The following is a 24436-nucleotide window of genomic DNA, read 5'->3' as shown; positions in this document are numbered from 1 at the left end:
ACACGGTGGTCCGAAGTGGTCCAGCTTTCTCTAACTGTCTAGGATGGAAGGTGTTGTGCAACGGATCTTGTGGCCAGGGTGATATCAATTGTGGCTTCCCACATTGTACTAGAGAAGGTCGGTAGGTTATTTGGTTGGTTGAGAATTGAGAAAGAACTGTTTGAGAGATATTCTTCCAGTCTTTGTCCGTTGTTTGTGCCTCGTCTATCTTGAGTTTCACTGAACCACGCTGGCGACCTGCAGTTTACGTCGGCGGCAACGATGATTTTTGCATTTGGGAATTCCAGAGAGATGCTTTGTAAGTATCTAATAATCAGGAGAATATCCTCCCCCGGCCGAGAGTAGAGAGAAACTGCGTAAAATTCCCCCAAAGGGGTGATGATGTGGGCACAAGCTGCCCAGGGAAGGCAGTAATGTGGTATTTTGGTAACAGTGAGATCAGAGTTTCTGACCAGAATAGCCGCCCATGGGGTCTCCCCGTCCACTTGAACGATCTTATAAGTCAACGGATACCCTCTGACTGCCTAACTATGCGAATATGGCTCTTGAAGAAAGAGGATATCGAGGTTCTCCTCATCTGCCTTTTTCCTCAACTGCGCTGCAACTGCTTTAGCTCGCTGGGCATTAATTCGTGCAAATTTTACAGTGGTAGTATTAAATGGTTTAAGGTAAGTCCCCATAATCGAGCCTTAGTTAGCATGTGCTCTTAGCTTTTGTGTAGACAGGGCATTTATTGTCCCGGATGGAATGATCTGCCTGCATTTTCAGTGATTTGCAGTTTGCGCAAGTGGGTGGGTCTTCTTTTTTAGTGCATGAGTTAAAGTCGTGGCCTCTCTCAGCACAGTGTCCACATGTGGATTGAGCTTGGGTACACGTGTGTGTCGTGTGTCCAAAACGACAACACTTGTAGCATTTGGGGACAGCCACATGCTCCTTGAAGCGGTGACTGCCCCAATTTATGAACACTCTATTTTGTTGACTTATTGTTCTCCAGGCTGCGGGGGAAAGCTCCACTACCCAGTTGGTAGAATTTCCCACTCTGGCATTTTTTTGGAATTTCGGGAAAACGAGGTCATTTGGTTCAACATCTGGGTGGTCCTGCTGGAGGTTTCTTCTGTGTAGTTCATCCTGGAGTGTTGCTGGGGTTAGGTCCTTTTCGGTATCATAAATTATTATGCTGGCCCCCTTTCTTTTCGGGGGTGCAGCCTGTAGGCCAAGTGTTTGTATTTTGGGGTTACTAATGATTTTGTTAGCTTCTTCTTTCGTCTCAGTTTCAATGATGACACCAATATTACGTGTCTTACGCACAGATTTAATTTTTGCCATTTTCAGGTCTTCTGCTAAATTTGCAACCACTATATTTTTTACTTCCTCACTTGTGTGATGATCTTCTGTGGAAGTAGATCTAACAATTACCAGATGTGGTTTTTGTAGGAGAGTTTTCCTTTTGGTTGAGTTTCCTGATTCAGTTGTTTGTTCAGCATTTCTGGGAATCCTCAGCGCATCTGCATAGGTAGGAGCATGCTGTTGCATTTGACTATCCCTACCGTCAAGATATGCCTCGAGTTTAGCCACTGCTTTCTCGCGTTCGAGGTGCGTTGTAAGTAAAATGGTTTCCAACTTCGTCCATAGGGAAACTATGTCTGCGCGCAGTGCTGTACTGACTCTGCTGTTGGTTGTCTTCATTAAAGTTTCTAGTGCAGTTCTCAGGTAGAGAACCTGCTCTAAAACGGGACCCTCAGGCAGAGTGGGATCCAGTGGTGTCTCTTCATCATCATTTTCTCCTTGCTGGGAAGATCGGTCTTGTAGTTCCTTTCGTTCACTTTGAGATCTGGTTTCCATTTCTGATTTTGGAAATGATTTTTTATTGCGCTTCTTGGAGGCTGGAGTAGGCCTGGAGGCCTCAGTATCACCCCGTAGGCCTAGAGTTTGGATAGTTTCAGGAGTCAAGTCCTGGCATTCATCAATGATATTATAGTGTGCAGTGGACGTGATTTTCGAAAAATGGAAAACAGGGGTTTCCAGATAATCGAGTCGCCGTTAGTATTCTCCTAAAAAGTAGCAAAATGATGGTTGAAACAAGTCTCTATGATAAACAGGAACCGGCATTGGGCTGTAGCCTTCTGGTCACGTGGGAAAAAATAGGAAAAGCCCAAGCGGAAAAACCTCTAAATGAACAGAACAAGGTTTTTTTTTTTTTTTAATTATTATTATTATTATTATTATTAGAAGTTTTTGGGGACGATCAATACGATGACAGTCTTCATTTTCTTGCAGGATAAGCCCGGGGGAAGTTTCACATCTGCCACAAAAAGTTTGTAGACGTGTGGGGAACACACAGAAACATGGTAAAGTTAGTTTAAATCAGGCGAAAAGTTTCAGAGACGTTGTGCCTATGGGCATAAGAGGAGAAAAGTGCAATTAGGGTGGAAGAGGTATAATCCCTAACCTTGTCGCCACGTGACGTTATTCTTGACCTTGTTAAGCAACAATCACTAAGCAGCGGAAGCAGACAATTGCTGACACACAGCGGGTGGTCCCCCTCCCCAGTCACAATTTGCTAGATGTTAGCATGGCAGCTCCGAAAAGACCGAAAACTGCTCTCTTCAATTTCCTGCCAATGGCGGCATGGCGACCTAACCATTGACAAAGACGTTGAATAATTAACGTTAAGATCTAGCAGAAAGATCCCAGAAAACACCAAAAAAGTCTCACCAACGGAATCCGCTTCTAAACTTGTCTATGGAGAACATAATTCCAGAAGTATGAGCCACTTTAAGCACTTAAATTAAACAAAATATCAGGAGCTCGAATTATTGCGTCTGCATGCCGAGACTATACAGACGGAGTAGTGGCGAATCCGGTAGGAAGGTCAAGCTGCCCATCCCGCTCCAGGTGTGTGAGATGTTAGCTGGCAGTGGGGAACCACTGTAGCGCAGATGTGCTTACTGTGTGACATGCTCTGGTAATAGTGAGAAGTATTGTCCTTTATATCGATTCTAATTTATTCCTATTTCTTACCATGGCTGAGCAGGTTAACCATGCACCGGCTCCATAGGTGATAACAGGTAGGAACATTGCACGGTATATTATTGCCAGAGTCTTTCTTTTGAGCCCCCAGTCTACTCGACTGATCCTGGCAATCATACCTGCATAATTTCTCACTTTTTTCGCCAAGTAGATCAAATAGGGGTAAAAAGTTAATTTTAAATTAAAGACCACTCCAAGATATTTTAGTTCTGTTACTATTTTTATAATGGTTGTGTTAATTTTGATTTGTGGACGTCTTATGTCCAAATTGTTGTTTAGAATTATTTGTTTGGTTTTTTCAGGCAATATTTTGAGCATGTGCATTTGTGTCCACTCCTGCAGCTGCAAGAGGGCTGGATTTGATCTTTGCTCTACAACCACTTGCTTGTTACCTTTTACAAGGAAAATCATGTCATCTGTAAAGGCCAGGCTTTCTGCAGGGCCCAGATCCAAGGCCAGAAATTTCCTCGAGAAGAAAGGGCCAAGGATTGAACCCTGCGGGCTTCCTTTATTCATAGGGTGTCTCAATTCCTGGAACCTGTGTGTACTGAGACACTTCTGTATGTAAGGTAGCTGTTTATTACCTTATAAAGGTTTTGTGGGGCATTTGCCTGGCGGAGTCTCCTAAGGACACTAGGCCACCAGCGTGAGTCAAATGCTCCAGCAACGTCAATGGGGATTGCCAGCATACATTTCTCCTCTGAGTTTTTAACTGTTGTCAGTAGGTGGTGCGTGGCATCCTGCTTAAAATTATACTGATTGTTGCAATGTAAACTTGCTTCCGTGTAGTATTGAGCTAATCTACTATATATTAGTCTTTCATATATTTTTCCTAGTACAGGGAGTAAGGTTATTGGTCTATATGATTTGGGATCAGTAGGCGGTTTCTCGGTGTTTTTGAGAATTAATCTTAACACAGGTTTTTACATATTTTTGGGAATATACCTTCTGTCATACAGTTATTATATAGTGCTGTTAATTTTTCTGGTGGTATTTCTGCTAATTTTTTGATAATCTCAACCTCTAAGATGTTAAAGCCTGGGCATTTATTGGTTTTAGATAGTGCTATTTCTAAATCTTGTATAGTAAACAGAGGTTCAGTATTGGCTTTGTCATATTCATTGTTTTCTTTTATAATGTCTAGCTGGATAGGGGGAAAGTTTCCCAGTTTCAGTCTGAATAATACTGTCTAGGATGTTATTTACAGAATCTGCCCAACACAGGGTTGGGGTTCCATCTGATTTGACAGTAGTTTCCAAGACATCTCCTCTTGGCAGCTTGTTGCTCACTATTCTCTAAACACCTCCCCAAGGGTTATTGTTTCCAGTAGTTCCTACCAACTACCTCCAGCATCCCTTTTTCTTGTCTCTTATGAGGGCTGTATACTGATTCCTGATTCGCTGTTTTTTGCTAATTTCAAGATTTACAATGAGATTTGAAAATTAACCTGGAGATTTGGATGCAAGCCAATTGACATCAAGAAAATATTAAAAATTCTTCTAACATCCTTTAGACAGAAGATAACTTTAGAATGGAGTGTACTGGGAATGGCAAGAGTTGGTATACCAAGATCATTAATACACAAGTTAGAAGAAATGCAGGTTACTAGCAGGTCAGCTTTATCAAAAGTTTTGACAGAGGTGGGAATAGAGATGGGTAAAGGTGCAGAAAATAGCATTGGCAAGAGAGCAGAATGCTTGAATATCATTTGGAAATGGCTGGAAGCCATCCATCCCTTTCCAAAACTTGTGAGCTATGGATCACAGGAAAGAAAATTCAAAACCACAACATAGAAAATAAAGTTCCGCTTCCTGAGACACATGGGCAAGTTATGTTCACCATGCTTAGTAGTTGTTTTTATACAGCTTGCACTTGAAACTTTGTTTCTACTACAGCTCAAACAGGTGTATCAGTTCTGCCTACCACCTCTCTAAAGAATTGGCTTAAATCTACACTTTCAACCTCTAAAAAAAAAAAAAAAAAGATAATCCTCCAAAAAAAACACAAAAAAAACTAACGAAACCACAAATACTCCATTCAGCATTGCTATTCATACTCCATTGGTCCCAATTGAAAAAGAACAATTAAAATCTGACTCAGGCTCAAAAAAAATTGGAACTCTCCCCAACAGTATGGATGTAGATGGGCTGTTAGATAATGAGGAACCCATTCTAGAACTCCATGCAAATGACAACATGGATATTGGACGCACCACATTCCCAAAAGAAGACCAGAAAAAATGTCCTACACACAAAAAACAGTCAGATGAATCACCCTCAATATAAATAATACATAACATCATACAATGGAACTGAAGAGGACTAAGCAGTCATTTTGATGACTTAAGGATTTACTAGCTTATTCAATCCCATTGGTATATGCCTACAAGAAACATTCTTGTCATCCCAAGACAAGATAGATGTTTAAACTCTCCTGCCTATGGTGGAGTAGCTATTCTTGTTAACTCTGATATTCCATCCAGGTCGATCCAATTGAGAACCACTCTAGAAGCTGTGGCAGCTCATATTGCAGTTAGTATTTCAGTTACCATTGTTTCCATCTATATTTCGCCATCTTTATGACTTCTGCATTCGGAACTTGAGAACCTGATTGCCCAACTCCAGTTTGTCTTTTTGGTGATTTTAATGGACACCATCCATTGTGTTGGGTGGGTCTAGTACAATGGATAGAAGAGGCAAATTTATGGAGGAATTCATGAATAATAATGAACTTAATTTATTAAATTCTGGCTCTGTTACCTACATCCATCCAGAGCAGCATCTACTTCTGCAATAGACTTGCCAATTTGTTCACCATCCATCTTTCCGATCATGTCATGGTCGGTATTAACCCGATCCCTTTAACAGTAATCACTTTCCAATTATTTGATCACTACAAATGGGTAACTCCAAACCCTATTCAACAATCCACTTGTCAGTTTAAAAAGGCAAACTGAGGGTGGCTATTCTGCCCAAATACTCTTAGATAGGTTTTATGTTCAAAGACAACATATTGATGATGTAAATATTTACATAACCAGTCAGATTCTGACTGCCACTAATGCCTTCTTTCCGAAATCCATGCCATACTGCAAACAGAAATCACTGGTGGAATACAGATTGTTTAATTGCCAAACAGGGAAAAAACCGTGTTTGGAATAATTTCTGCAAGTATTCCACCACTAGTAACCTAATTGCTTATAAAAGACTCAAAGTAAAAGCTAGACAAGTTAGGTGGAAAACAATACCAGATTCATAGATTTCTTTTGGAATCATAGATTCATAGATGGATACACGGGTCACCTGGAAAAGAATACAGGCTTAAATGGAAAATTCGTTCGATTACCCTCTCCAATACTTCATTGGAAAGGGAAAGACCTGTCTACAGCTGAAGAAGTTGCCAGTGCACTAGCAGAATCATTTTCTAAAATCTCTGCTTCTGCCTCCTATGCATCCACCTTCCAGAACATCAAAGCAGGTGGAGGATGGTATAAAATCAACTTCATGCACCGCTCATTCCCCTACAACTAACCTTTTATATTAATAGAACTTCAAGAATCATTAAACAGATCTTCCAGTAGTGCCACAGGTCCAGATGGTGTTCATTATTTTATGCTAAAGCATTTACTTGAAGAGGACTTCAGACCCATGTTAATTTTTTATAATCGGATCTTCTCTGAAAATGCCTTTCCTGTTGCTATTCGTTCGTTATTGCCTTACCAAAACCAGGAAAAGATCCTTCCTGTGTTGAAAATTACAGACCAATATCTCTTACGAGCTGCACGGGAAAAATTTTCAAAAGGATGGTTCATACTAGACTCACTTACATCCTAAAATCAGAGAATCTCCTTCCAGAACAACAGAATTTTGGAAAAATAGATCAACGCTAGCCACGCTTATCAAAGCCAGATCTCATATCCACAATGCATTTGTCATGAAATATCATCTAGTCATGGTCAGTTTAGATCTTGAAAAGGCATTTGATACTACATGGTGTCATGGTATTATTATGGACCTTTAATATCTGGGGCTTGGGGGCCATTTTTTGGAAATAATTCAAAATTTCCTGCAATTGCATTCTTTTCAGGTCCGATATAAAAACGTACTCTGTACATCTCACATTCAGGAAGAAGTCCCACAGGGATCAATCTGAGTTAGCAGCTTGACACGAGATATTCCAAAAACTGTTCAAACTTATGTGTTCAGATGACCTTACCATTTCCTGTCAATCTCAAAAGTATGAATACCATCTAACGTCAGCTTCAACTTGCCATAACCAAAATAGAATCCTGGACTATCAGAAAAGAAATGCATTGTCACTCACTATTGCACAAAACAAGTTTTCTAACCCTAACCCTGAACTACAAATAAACAATACTCCAATCCCGCTTGTTAATACTGTTAAATTTCTCAGACTAATATTAGACTGCAAACTAAATTTCCAAACTCACATCACTTATTTGAGAACTTCTTGTATAAAGCATTTTAATAAACTTCGATTGGTCTCATCAAAGTCATGGGGAGCTGATCGGTATACTTTACTGCATTTTTATAGAAGTGTAATCCGTTCACGGCTAGATTAATGTTGTCCAGTGTGTGACTCTACCAGGAGCACTACTTTAAAACGGCTAAATGTGATTCATCACAGTGCTTTCAGGACTTCTTCGAACCAAATTCTTTATATTGAAGTGCATGATCCTCCATTACACATTCGTAGAAAAACACTACTGCTCCACTACTCTGCTAAGGTCCAGAGTCAACCATCGCACCACAGCTGGGAGTATCTTTATAATACTCAGTCGGAATCCTTCTATGAGAGCAAGCCAAATGAAAATAGACCTGCCTTGCTCGGGATCAAAGAGCTTGTTCAGAGTTGGAATATTAATTTAAATGAAATTTTTCAAGACATAACTGCACCTGTTCCACCTTGGACATATGTGTCTCTCTCCTCAAGATATACACTTTCTCCAGTGGGGGAAAAATATTATACCTCCCTGCAATATCAGACAGTTACATTCAGCTCATGCTACTATGAACAACCATGCCTGTAAAATTTATACAGATAGTTCCAAAACTGACTGTAGGTGCTGCGGCAGTTTTTCGTTTATACAATTTCAGCCACACTACTGCTAGCTTGCAGTGTCTTCATAGCTGAATTATATGTCATAAAGTTAGCACTTTGTAACATTATTGAGCATTCCATCTCACCTGCCATAATTTAAACAGACTCCGTCAGTGCTATCTCTGCCATAAGAAAGAATTTCCCCTCTTCTCATCCTACACTGAAACAGATTCATTCCCAGCTATTCTCCTGCAGTGTGTCCAATCAGTGAATCATTTTTTGTTGGATCCCTGGCCATTCTGGCATTTCGGGAAATGAAAGTGCTGACTTTGCGACTAAACTTCCTCATCCTGCTCTCTCACAACATCCCCAGTTTCCTTATGCTGACTATAAGCCTGCCATACACAAAGTGTGATACGATAAATTGGCACAGATATGGAAAAGTAACACCAATAAACTTTACCAGATAAAAGAAGATCCAAAGCTGTGGCTCTCTGGCTTCCAACAAAACAGACGAGAGGAAGTGGTACTGGCTAGACTCAGGATTGGACATACTCATTATATTCATCTCTTCCTATTATTGGTAGAAAACCCACCTCAGTGCTCATCCTGTCAGATGAAACTAACGGTCCATCATTTTCTGGTTGATTGTCCCTTACATTCAACCATCCGGTTAAACACTTTTCAGACACTCTTCACATTGAATATATCACCTGATTTATCTCATTTCTTAGGAAAAAACAACCCCAGGGGCTCACATCCGGTGAGTATTGGGCTTGGCACACCCACTGGCCTGAGTTGGATATCATCATTCTTCTCTTTCTTGGTGATTTCCTGCTCTCGCTCGCTCTCTCTCTCTCTCTCTCTCTCTCTCTCTCTTATTGTACTTTTATTGTATCTAAAACATTGGTTTGTGCAGAAACATATAATTTAACATCTCTAACAATGTGCTTCTTGTGAATAAACGATGAACAGGCACAATTTGGCTTTAGTAGTCCTTGTGTCGTTAAACCCAATACCAACAACAGCAGCTAATGTTGGTGTTTCCAGTGGTTCAGTTTTCCCTCTCCCACTGTTTTCCTCTTGTATATTAATACCTTTCTTCCATTTTCCAGGAATCCTGTCCATAGTTTTGTTGATGATAACACATTGAATTTTATTCCTTTCTTCTTTCTCATTTATTCCTTCAACTTTTATTTTCTTGAACAACTTCACTTCATACATATTTGCTAAAATTGCAGTCTACAGAAATTCAAGTCTAATGTCAACAAGTATTTTCTTTCATCTTCTCAACCTTTAATGCACACATGATATGGAGTGTTAAAATTCTAATACATTTTTTGCTTGTGCATTTTGTTTAAAAAAGAAAAAGCAGCCATTTTGGGAGTGGATCAGACTTGTATTGTCTTCACTGTGTAAAAACAAGAAATCTTTCAAAATGAACTGTCATAAGACAGTAGATGTTTATTGAGCTAGTGGGAGAGGGAAGAAAAGTAACTTGAAACTATAAACTATATTTAGGAAGGTATAAAAAATTTCAGATTTTTAGATATCAGTTAACAGTTAATGCAGGAATATTATTTTTGATGGGCCTTATAAAGATGTCATGCAGCTAATGCCAGGTTAACTGCTAGTTGAAGATAAACATGTAATTTTTTTCCACCTTAATAAGCACAAAAATTTTTTTTCCATGTGGCTTTTAAAGTGATCTTTATGGTTTTCCTAGAGCACAAGAACGAAACAGGTTCCATGCTATAGTTTGTTGCTATTATTAGTGCGAGTTCCTACTAGTGCCAGATGTTCCAAAGCTTGGAATTATATTTGTTCCTAGTTACCTGGTAAAATTAGAGTGATATTTATTCAGGATAAGAGAGTTAGCAATATAGTTTGTATAATATAAATTTTGCACACATTATGATGTGCTAAATTTCAAATAAATATATAATGGAAGTGAATAATAATATTATATGTATATCGTTTGTTTTTCATTTTCACCAGGATTAATTTTTTAAAAATTTATATATTCCATTTTTTTATTTAAAAAATGCATACAATAAATATCGCCATTAATTGAGAAAAATGAATTATTGGTATACTCTGAGCAAAAAAAAAAAAAAAAAATGCAGTGAAAACTGCAAACAAAGTTGTTGCTTGTCAGGTGCCTTGCTTTTGCTACAGATGAGATTATATCAGTAACTACCATTGCAGATATAATTTACCAGTTTTCAGATTATTAGGTGAAAATAACATTAGTAAGAAGGTCAGTTAATCTGACTCCTTGGCAAAAAAAGTTGTTGCCAAGGAGTCACCACATGTACCAGCGGTGCCTCCGTAACCAGGTGGGAAGGAGCAGCAGTGCATAGCACATGCTTCTTGATTATACCGGGGTTCGAGCCCATCACCACCAAATACGGAGGATGCGGAAAGGTCAGGGAATGACCACCGCATATCCCGGAGCAATATGGCCTTAGTTGCTAATGCTCCTAAAAACCAAATAACAAACAATAACATGTACCAGTCACATGTACACACAGGTTTTCTGATGATTCATCATCTGATATGTAATGGAGAAACACATTGCTTAACCAAGAACTACCTGTATTTTGATTTCGTGTAATGGCCTTGTTTATGGGAAGGAGCAGGGAATGCCCTCAAAAAATAATCTGAAATTTGTAAATTACTCATTCATTTCTCACCTTGGAAAATTTGTTATTAGTTTCATATTATGGCTTTGTCTTTTTTATTGCTCATTTTCTTCCAGTAATAAAAAAATTATTCATTACTTATTCTCTGGTATTTATAAAGATATTCATTGTTTTTGGAATTCTGAATATTTACTCTGATTTCAGGTTAGTACTGCAACAACTACCTCTGCAAGTATGAGTGGAATGGCTGCATTAGCTGCAGCTGCAGCTGCAACACAGAAAATTACCACAGCAACTACTCCCACATCAGGTAACATCAGAGTAGTTACGCCGTCCATTTTAACACCACAGGGAATGAAACTTGGTACTGTTCAGGGTATGTGTTGTTGCATTTCATTCATTAAAATTCTAGTTGATTCACTGAGTGATCACTGAACTATGACCACCTACCTAATACCGTATTGGGCCATCATTTGCACAGATTACAGCCTCTATTCACCTAGGCATTGACTTCACTATATGTCTGAAGATGTCTGTAAGGACCTGCAGCCATGCTGCCTGCAAGGTTCTCCATGTTGTTTGACTATATGACTGTTGTGTCCATATGCCTTACTTCCTGTTCCAAAACATCCCGCAGGTGTTCAATTCTATTGATGCCAGGTGAATTTGCAGGTCAATCAAGATGGATGATATTTTTCTGTGTTCCTCAAACCACTCATGCATAGTCTGCCCTCGATGAAGGCACATTATTGTCTTGAAAGATCCCATTTCTGTCTGGGGAAAAAAGCAACATGGCAGGGTGAACATAGTCTGTTAAGAGCTGCCAGTAGACCTCACTAGTGAAATGTTGGTTCTTATCCACCAGGGATCCTAGTCCTTGCCAGAAAAGCATGCCCCATATTAAGCAGCCACCACCTGCCTAGATAGTGGGAACCATGCACAATGGGTCCATGGACTCCTGTTGCTTGACCACACACACACAAAGGCATCCATAAACATGTTGCACCAGGTATTTAGACTACTACTCCTTTGTCCAACCAGCATGTTGATGACACCATAGCATTTACTATCGACGAGGATCAGCAGGAAGGAGAGCGTGACTCTTGGTTGTCAGCTGTTGCACAGTGACTTGCTGTTCAGCCTGTACAGCATGCAGCACCCTTCACTCACCACGCATTCTGTTGGTGTGAGGTGGTTTGACACCATTCTTTGTACACCTTAACCACAGTGGGCTGTCAGCAATTAGCAAGATGTACTGTTTTCAATATGAAAGCACCCAACGCACAAGCTCCCACAATCATGCCCTTTTAAAACTTGGACTTGCACAACCAGATGAAAATTGCCACTGCTGCGCCATACAAGGCAGTTTGCCCTTTTATACTGTGAGCTATGTGGCATAGTCCATTATGGATGGGGTGATCATAGTTCAGTGATCACTGCGTGTATACTAACAAAAATATTTTTTTCCTTTTCTGAAGGCATTTAATTTTATATTTTAGTTTAAGTTAATTTCAGAAATTAGAAAAACCACAGAAAGTAGTATAACTGACTCTGTAGCAAATTTTGGATACTTCACTCAATTAAATACTGGGGCTTAATCTAGACTGTCATTGAAGGTGGTGCTGATTTCTCAGAACAAGGTTGCCAAATGTCATAATTCTCAAATTTGCCTCAATGCAGGATGGAGACCTCAACAAGTCATGTTGAGGGAATTGGACCATAATCTTCCATGCTGGTTCAGTGTGGGTTGGCAAATTGTATTTAGCAGTGAGGGGCTTGAACCCCAGTCTACTCAAAGAGCATGTGCTATTGCACTCCCGCTCACCGACAGAGCTAGCCGGGTGAGTAAAGTGCCTGCCTAGCAACCCAAAGGTCGCAGGTTCGAATCCTGCCTCGGGCTTGGATCAGACTAGAAAATGCAAAAACCTTAGGAGGTGCAATATAGCCACAGAAGCTGATGCGCCAATAACTGGGGGAAAAAAAAAAAAAAAAAAAAAAAAAAACACTCCCGCTCTTGAACTCTTGGCTACGGAGGCCGTTTTGGCTTGGCTGTAATACTAAGCATTAACTGTTGCACATTGTAACAGAAAATTGACAAGAAAAGAACAAAACTTGTTTTGAGTCCAAAAACACTTGTCAACTGACGACTATGTCTTAAATCTTTGAGTGGTGGCAATCTTTTGTGTAACATTCAATATCTTGACCCAGATGGTTCTGGTGTTGAGAGTGAGTGATTGTAAGCCATGTCTCATCACTGGTCACTGCAGAAACAGCAATAGAACAGCAACACCTTTTGGTTGAATGTCAGCATCTTTCATCTTGTACTGCTTCGAATGGGCATGTGGATGGCATTGCTTTGTGTCAGGAACTGAGCAGAGTTCCCTCTGCCACGAAGACTGTTTTGTTGTTCTTGTGCACAAACCTCCAGTTAAAAAAAAAATACCAAGTCAACTGTGAGCCACTGTCTTGTTTTATTTTTTCATTTTTGCTCTGCAGTATAATACTTTTCCATGTACTGTTCATGAAAATGCAATTTTTTTTTGTGTATATTGCTGTAATCTGGCCAGCCAAATTATGAAATGGAACATACACCCAAAGATTGCCAGATTTTTGAATTTTAACTGTATAATTTATGTTAATAAAATTCAAAATTTTTAGTTATTGTAAGCTCCTTGGAATAGTTAATGAAAAAATTAATGTTGTATTTCATGCAGAGAAGTGTGGATTTACTAGTACTGTACTGTACAATAAATATCATGAAAAGCATTATATATATATGGTGTGTGGCTGTTAAATAATTTGCAATTATTTGAAATATTTGCCTTATGAGTTATTTCCTTCAAACTAAATTGACACTCACCACCGTTCCATACATTTATTCCAAGCACAAAAACATTTCTGGAAATTACTTTTGCACCCCCTTTTAGCACTTCTGACATTTTTTTCTGAATGTATTCAGTGGACTGAAAATAGGTTTTCTTAAGTAGTTTTCAGTTTAGGGAAAATAAAAAAGTCACAAGGGGCTAGCAAGTTGATTATGTTCACACAGAGGGATTTAGTTTTTGGCCAGAAACTGGTCACACATTTTTAAATATCACATATTTTTTCAAAGTGTTTGAAAGCTTCACCAAGCCCTTTTGCAGTTAGCTACAATATGAAGGTTGGCAGGGTTGTTACTGACACTAATGACAGAACACTAATGCAACAGGATTTAGAAAAATTTAACAGATGTGCCAAGAGGTGGACACTGGAGTTTAACATTTGACAAATGTAAAGTCTGCATATGGGCAGCAGTATCCCCAGAGTAATGTATGAGCTGTGTGGTACTACACTCAAGGTGGTAGAGAATGAAAATAGTTCATGGTATCTTGTCAATGATGTACAGAAATTTTTCTAGCAGGGATAAGGAGGTGATTAACCCCTTGTATAAGGCAGTGCTCAGGCCACACCTTGAGTATTGTATACAGATCTGGAGGCTTCCTTTTAAGGAAGGATGTAGAGCTCCTGGAACAAGTACAGAATGGGCAATGAAATCGTTGAATGGAACAAAGGGTTGCTCTTGTGAAGAAAGGCTTTTAAGTTCTGCAAATTGTCAGGTCTTGACACTAGGCATTTTCGAGGTGATCTGATTCAGGCCTTGAATGGTTTAAGCAAGCTAACGTCAGATGGGATTCTTCCTCTTGCCCAGATTAATCGGCTGGGGGGACATAAATTCAAATTGAGGAAAGAGATTTTTAGAATCAGTGTGTGGAAGTTTGCCTTTAGCCAGCGATGGTCGATAGTAGGAACAAACTTCTATCTGTGGAAGTAGACAGCTTAAATAAATTTAAGGCGGAACTAGACAAACATTTGGAGTGAAGGGATGGGGATGGGTGAAATGGGAAGGTTTTTTTTTTTTTTGCTGATGCTGTATGAGCTTGATTTCTTGCATCATATGCCTCTGCTAATGCTAAGAAACTGAACTGTGTGCAAAGCAAGCCTGGCTCAGAACATTATCCCACAATTTTGCATTTGAAATTACTATCTTGGAACAAATCTCTTTAAAATTATGTTGACTTTTTCTACTCTTCTATTTCTCTGGGGGCAGGATGCTTTGATAATATTGATATATTTGCAGAGTTGCAGTAATAATTCTGGTTCTGAAGTTATTACTTCTATCTTTCAAGACAGTTTGGACTGCTACAGTGACATTGTCATTTTACCCGACACTGTTTTAGCCATGATCCATTATTGCAAATGCTTTGGCTCAACAGAGAATATGTTACTGATAACCACTTTGTTTATGCCTCTGATGGTTACTGGTAATGGTTCAACCAAATTTATTCTTCTCTTGACTTCCAGCCATTTATTATTATTACAGCTAATAACTAGTCCCAGATAAGTATATGACTCTACCTTTTCAATTACTGCTCCTTCAATCATTATTTCCCTTTCTGTGGCATACTTGTTCATCCTTACTTTTGTTTTAGCCATATTCATCTTTAGTCCAAAATCCATACTAACCGTGCATTATATTCATTTGCTTTCTCCATTAGCTGTGATATTACATGAAGGTGATCCATAGTTGAGAATCCCGTCCTAAAGCCAGCTTGCTCTTTCAGTTGATTCTCATCAAGTATTCTTTCTAATCTGTTAGTAATGACTCTTGTGAACAACTTGTAGATATGGGATAACAAGCTAATTGGTCTATAATTTCCAATTTCTGATTTATCTCCTTTCTTATGCAGCAAAACTATGATTGCATTATTCCACTGCTTAGGCGTCACACCTTTTCTAATGCACTTTGTGAAGAGCCTTGCCAGTTTTTGTGTTATGTCTCTTTCTCCCAATTTTAACGACTCTACAGCAACTTCATCTTCCCCCGGGGCTTTCTGATTCTTCATTTTCTTCACTGCATGTTCTACCTCATTAGAAAGAATATCGGGTATGTCGTATGTGTTGCTGCTTTGCAATCCATCTTCCCCACTGCTGGCATCATTCCCCTGCTCCTTGTATAATTCTCTATAGTAGTTTTCTGCTATTTGAATTATGCCTTCTCTGCTGTTTATAAGTACACCATCGTTATGCTTCAGTTTCAGTATCATTTGTCTTTCTATCATTTGTCTGCTCATGGCTGCTGATTTAAATCCTTTGTTTTCCCTTAATGCTTGTTCTAGTTTTCTTGTGTTAAATCTTTTTATGTCCTCTCTGAGTCTCTTTCTAATGGCTTTGCATAACTCAGTATACTCAATTTTCTCCCTGTCAGTGTTTTTCTTGCTTTTCATTTGTCGTCTTCGGTTCATCATGACAAGTGTTTCTTGACTAATTTTTTCTTCTTTGGATTTCTTTTTCCCTATAGGTTTCTTGGGCTTTATCACTTTCAGAAAGTTGTAATATTCCTCATCGATATCTTGGTCCTGAGCAGTTTGCAGAAGCTCAAACTTGTTCTTAAGTTCCAGGACATACTGCTTTTTCTTCTCTTCTGTTTTCTCAAAGACCTTTGTATTATTTACTCGAGTCAGTTTTTTCCTTTCCTTTCCTACATCTATATCAAGTGTGCATCTTACCATTCTGTGATCACTTCCAACATTTACCTTATTCAGGACGGTAACATCATTCACAATATATATTCTGTTAGTGAGGATGAAGTCGATTTCATTAGTAGTTAATCCATTTAGACTTTTCCATGTCCACTTTCTGTTCACCCTTTTCTTGAAAAAAGTGTTCGTTACTGACAGTCCTAGGCGCCTCCGTAGCCAGGTGGGAAGGAGCAGCAGTGCATAGCACACGCTTCTTGATTAGACCGGGGTTCGAGCCCGTCACCACCAAATACGGAGAATGCGGAAAGGTCAGTGAATGACCACCGCATATCCCGGAGCAATATGGCCTTAGTTGCTAATGCTCCTAAAAACCCAATAACAAACAAACAAACAAACAAACTGACAGTCCTAGAGATTCTGCAAATTCCACAAGTCTTTCACCTCTTTCATTTCTTTCACCAATTCCAAAATTTCCTATAGTTCCCCTTTCTGCACTGTTTTGTCTTTTTCAAACCTTAACATTGAAGTCCCCCATAATAATAGTGTAGTGGGTTTTCTGCTCATCTAGAAGACTCTCAATTTCGGTGTACATTTCTTCAACCCCTTCATCATCATGGCTCGATGTTGGTGCATAAATCATTATAATCTTTAGCTTGTACCTCTTAGAAATCTTGAGTATTAGTCTTGACACCCTTGGTGATGTACTTTTGAATTCCAAAATGTTGTTTTTAAAATATTTATGGACCAGAAACCAAATTCCACCTTTTCCTTTCACTGTTCCCATTGGTGTACAGCAGATTTTCACTTGATAAACTTATAAGTGATTCATTTCTTCTTCTTGTTTCAGCCAAACCGATGATATTCCAATTCACATTTTCTAATTCCTTTTCCAGCTCTAATATCCTGTCTTCACTGATGAGTGATCTTACATTATAATAGGCCAAGTTCAGTTTCCATGCATGGCAGCCTGGTCGTACCCAGAGATTCTTAGCACCCTCTGCTTCCACTCTGATCCTCTTGCTGCCGTAAGAGGGAGAGTGAAAGCTGCTGGGGACTGAGGGCCATTTGTTTTGTTGTGCTGTCATATGCTGGAGGGTTTGGTCTTTTCCTCTTCACGCTGACCAGGTGTCTTGAAGAGAACCACTGTACACGTTCGTTGCCACCTAATTGACGTAACAGGGCTTACCATCGAGAAGGTGTGCATGAGTGGATTTTAGGGAGGCAGGCCAATCGGACTTCTCCTAAATCTTCTGTAATAGAGATATTGGATCCATCAGTGTTTTAGGCTGAGTGTCTGGTAACACACAGGATACCTGTTCCTCTCTAAGCCCCGAATAGTAATTCTTAATTGTTTATACAGTAATGTTAGAATTGTCGTCAATAAAATGAGCGAATCGAACTGCTGGTTAAAACAAGTAACACGGACATGTTGGGCTTACGGAGACGTGGTGCCACCCGGAAATTGAGGATGATGAGTTTCAGTATGGCTTGTATAATGTATTTAGGAAGGATAGGGTAGATAGAAGGTGTGGTGTGGTAATGCTACTTATCAGAAGCAGCCTGAGTGTGACGATAGCTTTCCCGGATCAGACGTTTCACATGCTGGTATAGAATCTGTATGGGTTGAGATAGTTGGAAATAAAGGTATAATGCGAGTAGGAGTAATCTATAGACCAGGTGATTGTGAAGATTATGACAAAAGCCTCTACATTCAAATGGAATGGGCAAGTAAGCGTCAATGTTTTATTATGGGTGATTTCAATTTGCCTATAATTGATTGGAGTAAATGGGAAGGAAACTCGACATGGGGAACAAAATTTTTAAATCAACTAGATGACTGCTATTTATATCAACATGTCAGGGAAAGTACTAGAGAAACGAATATCCTAGACCTCATCATCACCCATGAATCAATGACATAACAGGGCTGAAAGTAGAGGAACCAGTAACAGGAAGTGATCACAGAGTTCTACAGTGGATGATGATGAGAGAGGTAGCAGCAGTAAAAGGCAAAGGAATGGGTTTTAATTTCAGAAAAGGAAATTATGATGTCTTAAGGTATTAACATGGCCTCTATTAACTGGGTAGATATCGTGCAGAGAATGAACACATTTGAACTGTGGTATGCTTTTAAAACATTAATCACAGATGCCTTGAATGCGTATATACCATTAAAAAATATATATATTCTACACGAGGAGGTTCCAAGTTGGATGAATAGCGAAGTTGCCACATTACTTCAGCAAAAAAAGGTGGCATGGAAAGGTTACAGAGCAATAAAAAGTACTGAAGCCTATAACAGCTACAAGATGATCTGTAATAGAGCCACAGAAAAGGTTCGACAGGCAAAGGCAGTTTATGAGAAATCACTAGCAAACAGAGCAAAGAGGGGGAATAAGGAATTCTTCACATATATAAATGCCAAGAAGAGCAGGACAAACGAGATCAAACCTTTATGTAAGGGAAAGGCGATATTATTAAATACACAAGCTGCCGTTGCAGATGAACTCAACAGTTATTTTGCATCGATATTTACAAATAAAAAACTTTTGTGGCAATGGAAAATTGTGGAAGCGAAGTTGAAAAATATGTAATTAATGATATTGAAATTTCGCAAGATTATTTAATGAAAAAACATTCGAGCCTACAGGCCAGTAAGGATCCTGGAGTTGATGGAATATACCCTATAATCTTAAGGGAGGCGGCAAGTGAGTGCATTGAGCCATTGAGGCTAATTATGTGAGCATCACTACAGATGGGGAGATTCCCTTGGATTGGAAAAGTGCCAATGTATCTCCCATACATAAGGGTGGCTCTAAAAGTGAAGTGGGAAATTAATGACCTGTCAGTCCGACTTCAGTGGTAGGGAAAATCATGGAGGCAATGATCAAGGGTGGAATTCAGGATCATTTGGATCGAATTGAAATTCTCAAGGATACTCAGCATGGTTTTGTAAAGGGAAAATCATGTTTAACAAATCTGGTTCGCTATTTCAAAAGGGTCACTCACGAGCTGGATTTAGGGAATAATTTCGACATTGTTTATTGAGATTTCAGCAAAGCTTTTGACTCAGTCCCACATGAGCAGTTGCTTTATAAGCTGGAACAGGTTGGAATCACTGGAAAAGATGGATAGCAGGATGGCTTCAGGGCAGGAGGCTGAGGGTTGTGATAAATGGCTATTCTAAATGGCAGATTGGGTTGATGTAAGAAGTGGGGTTCCCCAAGGATCAGTATTAGGACCACTGTTGTGTTTAATTTTCGTAAACAACATTGAGGGCGTGATGTCTAAATTTGCAGATGATGTTAAAATTGGTAGAGTGGTGGTTGATGTTCACTGTCAAGCTGAGCTTCTTCAGAGAGACCTAGATAGACTTCAGGAATGGTCAGAAAAATGGCAGCTATGCTTTAATCCAACAAAGTGTAAGATGTTATACCTGGGAAACAGTAATCCCAAAATAACTTATTCACTTGGTGGAGTTCAACTAAATCCAGTACTGGAGGAAAGGGACTTGGGTGTTACGATACGGTCAGACATGAAATTCTCTGAGCATTGTAAACAGGTTGCAAGGAAGGCCCATGGTGGCCTATTGATGATCTATCGAACTTTTGCAAATAGAGATAGGGATGTGATAATCCCATTATATAAGGCTTTTGTTAGGCCACACTAGGAATACTGTGTTCAAGTACGGAGACCGCACCTAAAGAAAGGTATCGAGCTTCTTGAAAGGGTGCAAAGATGGGTCACTCGCCTGGTGGGATCGGCAAAAGGGCATCCTTATGAAGAAAGACTTCGAATGTGTGGGTTGCAGAGTTTGGAAACTAGACACCTTAGATGAGATTTAATTGAGGTGTTTAAGGCTCTGAGAGGCATCAGTAAAATGAATGAGAATGAAATTTTCAAGATTATAAATGATGCTAGAACTAGGGGACATAAATTCAAGTTACAGTGGGGGGGGGGGGGTGTTTAGATTGGACTGCAGGAAGTTTTATTTTAGCCAGCGAGTTATAAATTACTGGAATAAGTTGCCTACATGGGTGGTAGAGGCTGACAATTCGGGGAAATTCAAAGGTCATCTGGATAGTACCTTCGGGTCAAGGAAGTGCATAGGATGATAGGTTTAATTTTTTTTTTTTTTTTATTAATTACTATTATTTATTTATTTTATTTTGTTTATCATTGTTTTGTTTGGTTTTTTTTTGGCTGGTGCAGCATAAGCCATAGGCTTTCTTGCACCATGCGGCCATTACTAATACTAATATCAGAGTTATTCTAACCACCAAAGCTCTAAATTGTGTTCTTTCAATCTTCCAGCACCATACTCTCAGTATTTATTGCTTCAGATTGTCTGAACAAATTTGTTAATAAACTTCTTCCATGATAATCTCAGGCAGTATGTCCAACTTGTTTACATTCGTAAAAAGTGATACTTGGTTTTTAACACATCTGGAATCGTTTTTATATACTTATGTACTGTATTACTTTTGAAGACATTTCTTGAAGAAAAGTGGGCACGTTCATATTCGAAGCCTGAACTTTCTGAAAAGACAAGTAATTCATCAGTTGTTGTTGAGTTTTACATCAGTTGGTCAACCCATCATTATCTCATTCCATTGTCTTTGGGTGGATTGCTGCTGATAACATTATCTAATTTGGGTGAGATAATGTTCAGGTTAGGACAGATAAGTTTAAGTTAGAATGTTCACATTAAAGTGTGTTCAAGGTTGATCAAGCTGTTTTCTAGGGCTTGATCGACAGTTCACATATCTGCCTTTACCACTATATAGCCTTTTTTTTTTTTTTTTTGTCATCTTGCATATCTTCACCAAATGTATTACAAAGGTATTTCAGGATGTTCTCTCTCTCTCTCTCCCTCTCTCTGTCTCCACCCACCCACCCACCCACCCACCCAGAGAACATATAATTTTTCTCCGCCTTCAACTTAAGCTGAATCATAGCCACATTATCTTTCTCTGCAATATCTTTAACCCTTTTCATATCAGATTGAAGCAACATCATTCGATATTCTGGAATTTCACAGGTGAACATGTGACTCGTAATCTATAACCCTGGGTTCTTAAATTGAATTTATACTGTCTGAGAGCTTGAAGTTTGTTGATTCAGTAGAACAGTCCTTGCATTATTAGTAATAGCAGTAGTGGCAAGAAAGCAAACTTATACTGCATCAGAAAAAAAAAAAAAAAAAAAAAAAGCAGGCAGCACTTACCATTTTACCTAACCCCCCTCTAACAGTTTGTCTAGTTCTTTTTTGAACTTACTCTAACTACCCACCACTGCAGCATGAGACAGGAGGTTGTTCCAGTAATTAATCATTCTCTGATTGAAGGAAAATTTCTGCACATCCAGCCTGATCATCCTTCCTCACAAGTGTCTAGTCTCCAGATGCTGCAGCTTGCAAACTGAAGCCTTTCCTGGTAACAGTGCACTTTTGTTCCCCCCCCCACCAATCTTGTTACTCTTCTGGCAGCCTGTTTGCATTGCTCAGAACTTCATATCTGTCTTCAAAATTACCCCACATCTCTTTCATTCTCTACTGCCCTGAGTGTGGTACCACACAAGATGGTACATTAATTTGGGATTCTTGCTTCCCTTATGAAGTACCTTGCATTTGTCAATGTTAAACTTCAATTCCACTTCTCAGCACAACCGCTGAATTTGTCTAGATTTTGTTGCAGTAGCATACCCGATTACTGCGATTAACTACCCTGCCAACCTTCATATCACTGCAGTCGTTGAGCCTGATATACCTTCTTCAATATCATAAATATAGAAACAAACAAACAATGTGTCTAGCACTGCACCCTGGGGGGGGGGATTACGCTAATAAAAAAAAACAAAAAACAAAAACAAACTGCAGTCATTATCAATCCACTGCAGGATGGAAGCCTTCTCAACGATTTATGTCGAGGGAAATCGACCATAATCTGCCATGCTGCTCCAGTGCAGGTTGGCAGATCAATTGTATTTAGCAGTCATGTGCTTGAACCCCGGTCTACTCAAAGAGCGTGTGCTACTGCACTCCCGTTCCTGACTACTCGGCTACGCTAATAACATTAGTCCAAGAAGAGTAATGCATATTGATAACCACTGTCTGTCTTCTCCTTTTGACAAACAAAGTAACAGAAATTCTAGAACAGCCAAATCCTGGAATAGAGTGCACCAAATCTCTGCCATGTTATCAAAAGAACTTCCAGCCAACAGCTTTAATCTACTGTTATTTCCTATTTGTCATCACAAGTTTTAGCTCAATGAAACCAATTTATTGTGTAAACTTATATATACTTATATATTGCCCCAACAATGCACTCTGTGTCAATCAAGGTTTTTTGTACATCAGTTAAATCAAGGCAATAAAGACAACTGGAATCTATAAAACTTTTATACAGCAGATTCTCGATTAACTGGGACACTTCAAGACTCCAAATTAAAAATAAATAAATAAAAAATCAACCAGAAATCAAAAAAATTCAAGTAATACCTAGAATAGGTATAAACAGATATTTTGCAAGTCATAAATAAGTGACAAGCAGCATTATAAGTCGTCATTGGGAGATTAGTGTACCTATTATCTTGCAATTCCCTGCTTTCTTCACAACCGCCGCTCAAAAAAAAGAAAAAAAAAAAAAAAAGGACCAAATGTTTAGTTTGTTTTAGTGCGTCGCTTCGATTGTTGTGGTCCGTTGCACTTCAAAAGGACAAATTTTGTTTTGTTATTTATGTCAGGGATGTCAGAATTTTTTTTTTTGTTTGTTTGTTTGTTTGTTTAGAAATCGCGAAAATGATGGGTAAACGCAAAATAGTTACGTTTTCAGTTAAACAAAAACTTCCCTCGAAATTATTCCAAAGTTTGAACACGGTGCATCTGTTAAATCTCTGAGGAACCATTATACTATTGGTGACCAAACCATACGCAACATCATAAAAAATAAAGGGAAGCTATTAGACTTAAAATCGACATCGCAAAAAATAAAGGGAAGCATCGTATTGGACACACGAGTAGTGCATGGTAAGTTTTTTTTTTTTTTTTTTAATCTATCGCCAGATTTTTTATGCAGGTTGCTGAACATTTTTCAATACGATAAGTCCCCAACTTACGCAACTACAGATTTATGTAAATTTTTTTTTCACTCAATTTTTTTTTTTTTTTTTTTTTTTTAAGGATTGTAAAATTTAAACAAACAAAAATAATAAATAAATAAAATAAGCAATCAAAAACGACGATCACAGGACGTACAAATTGCACAAGTGAGATACGGAGTAGCAAGCAAAAAAATAGGAAAGAAGAGAAGATTCTTACAATTTATTTATGGGTTTTTTTTTTTTTTTTAGGACTGAAGCTTTCAGTGAAGGGGACACATTTCACCATAATAACGTAAAAACCCACACATTTCGCTATCTGTATTATCGCAAATGCAATAAAATTGAGTTTACTATCCGTTTATAATTAGATGCATGAACAGAAAAGCCCAGTAACCGGGAAAGAAATGTGCTTTATTAAAATGTGAGTTGGCATCAGCTGATAATAGTGTGTGATCATTTTGTTGGTAAATCTACCAACAAAAGAAAAGCCATCGATTTGGATCAGAAAATTAAACTAAATAAGGATGTATGAAAATGGCCAAACATTACAAGTATCGCGCGGAATTCAGATATTCTCAATAATAATATAGTAGCAATATGTTATTAGTATCTGGAACATATATTTCTTACATATGTTGGGGACTTTTGTATTTTTGGTTTAACCGGGATCGATTATTCGGGATTCGTTTTTTACCATCTATCTCAGAAAATCGAGAGTCTACTGTATTTGCTTTTAAGTATTTAGTATATATATATATATATCAATATTGCTGGTGGTTAGCATTTAGCAAATGCCACTTTTGATAAGAAATCATAAATAGTACCTTTATCATCAGTTGTGTTTCTGTATGTCTTAAACCTTTATTTTATTAATGAATTCTGTTTCTTTATTTCTGTGGAAATATTGGTCTGCTTCTTATAACTTATTCTGATGTGAGAATTAGTTTTACTTCATGATCTAAAGACCAATGCTCTTTTTGGTTCAGTTCTTTAATTTAACTATTAAAGTACTCATGCTACTACTACAAATTAATAGTTATTATCAATTTTCCCTTGAACAGAAGTTAGGCTAACAGGTCT

The 24436-nt window shown here is 38.6% G+C and overlaps 1 protein-coding gene across 3 annotated transcripts in view; it reads left to right on the top strand.

The window, feature by feature from the left end:
- Hcf (Host cell factor) overlaps positions 1–24436 on the top strand; it is a 722783-nt gene that overhangs the window by 340893 nt on the left and 357454 nt on the right. For all 3 annotated transcript variants that reach the window (XM_090372788.1, XM_090372787.1, XM_090372786.1), the window contains exon 11: positions 10941–11112. In XM_090372788.1, coding sequence (XP_090228914.1) covers positions 10941–11112 — 172 coding nt within the window. The remainder of the gene's footprint in view (positions 1–10940; positions 11113–24436) is intronic.

Source organism: Mastigoproctus giganteus, chromosome 4 (genome assembly GCF_048544385.1).
Source record: "Mastigoproctus giganteus isolate SK-2022 chromosome 4, ASM4854438v1, whole genome shotgun sequence".
Classification (NCBI taxonomy): Eukaryota; Metazoa; Arthropoda; class Arachnida; order Uropygi; family Thelyphonidae; genus Mastigoproctus; species Mastigoproctus giganteus.
Note: the sequence above shows the minus strand (reverse complement) of the source record. Positions and strands in the feature narration are given on the sequence as shown.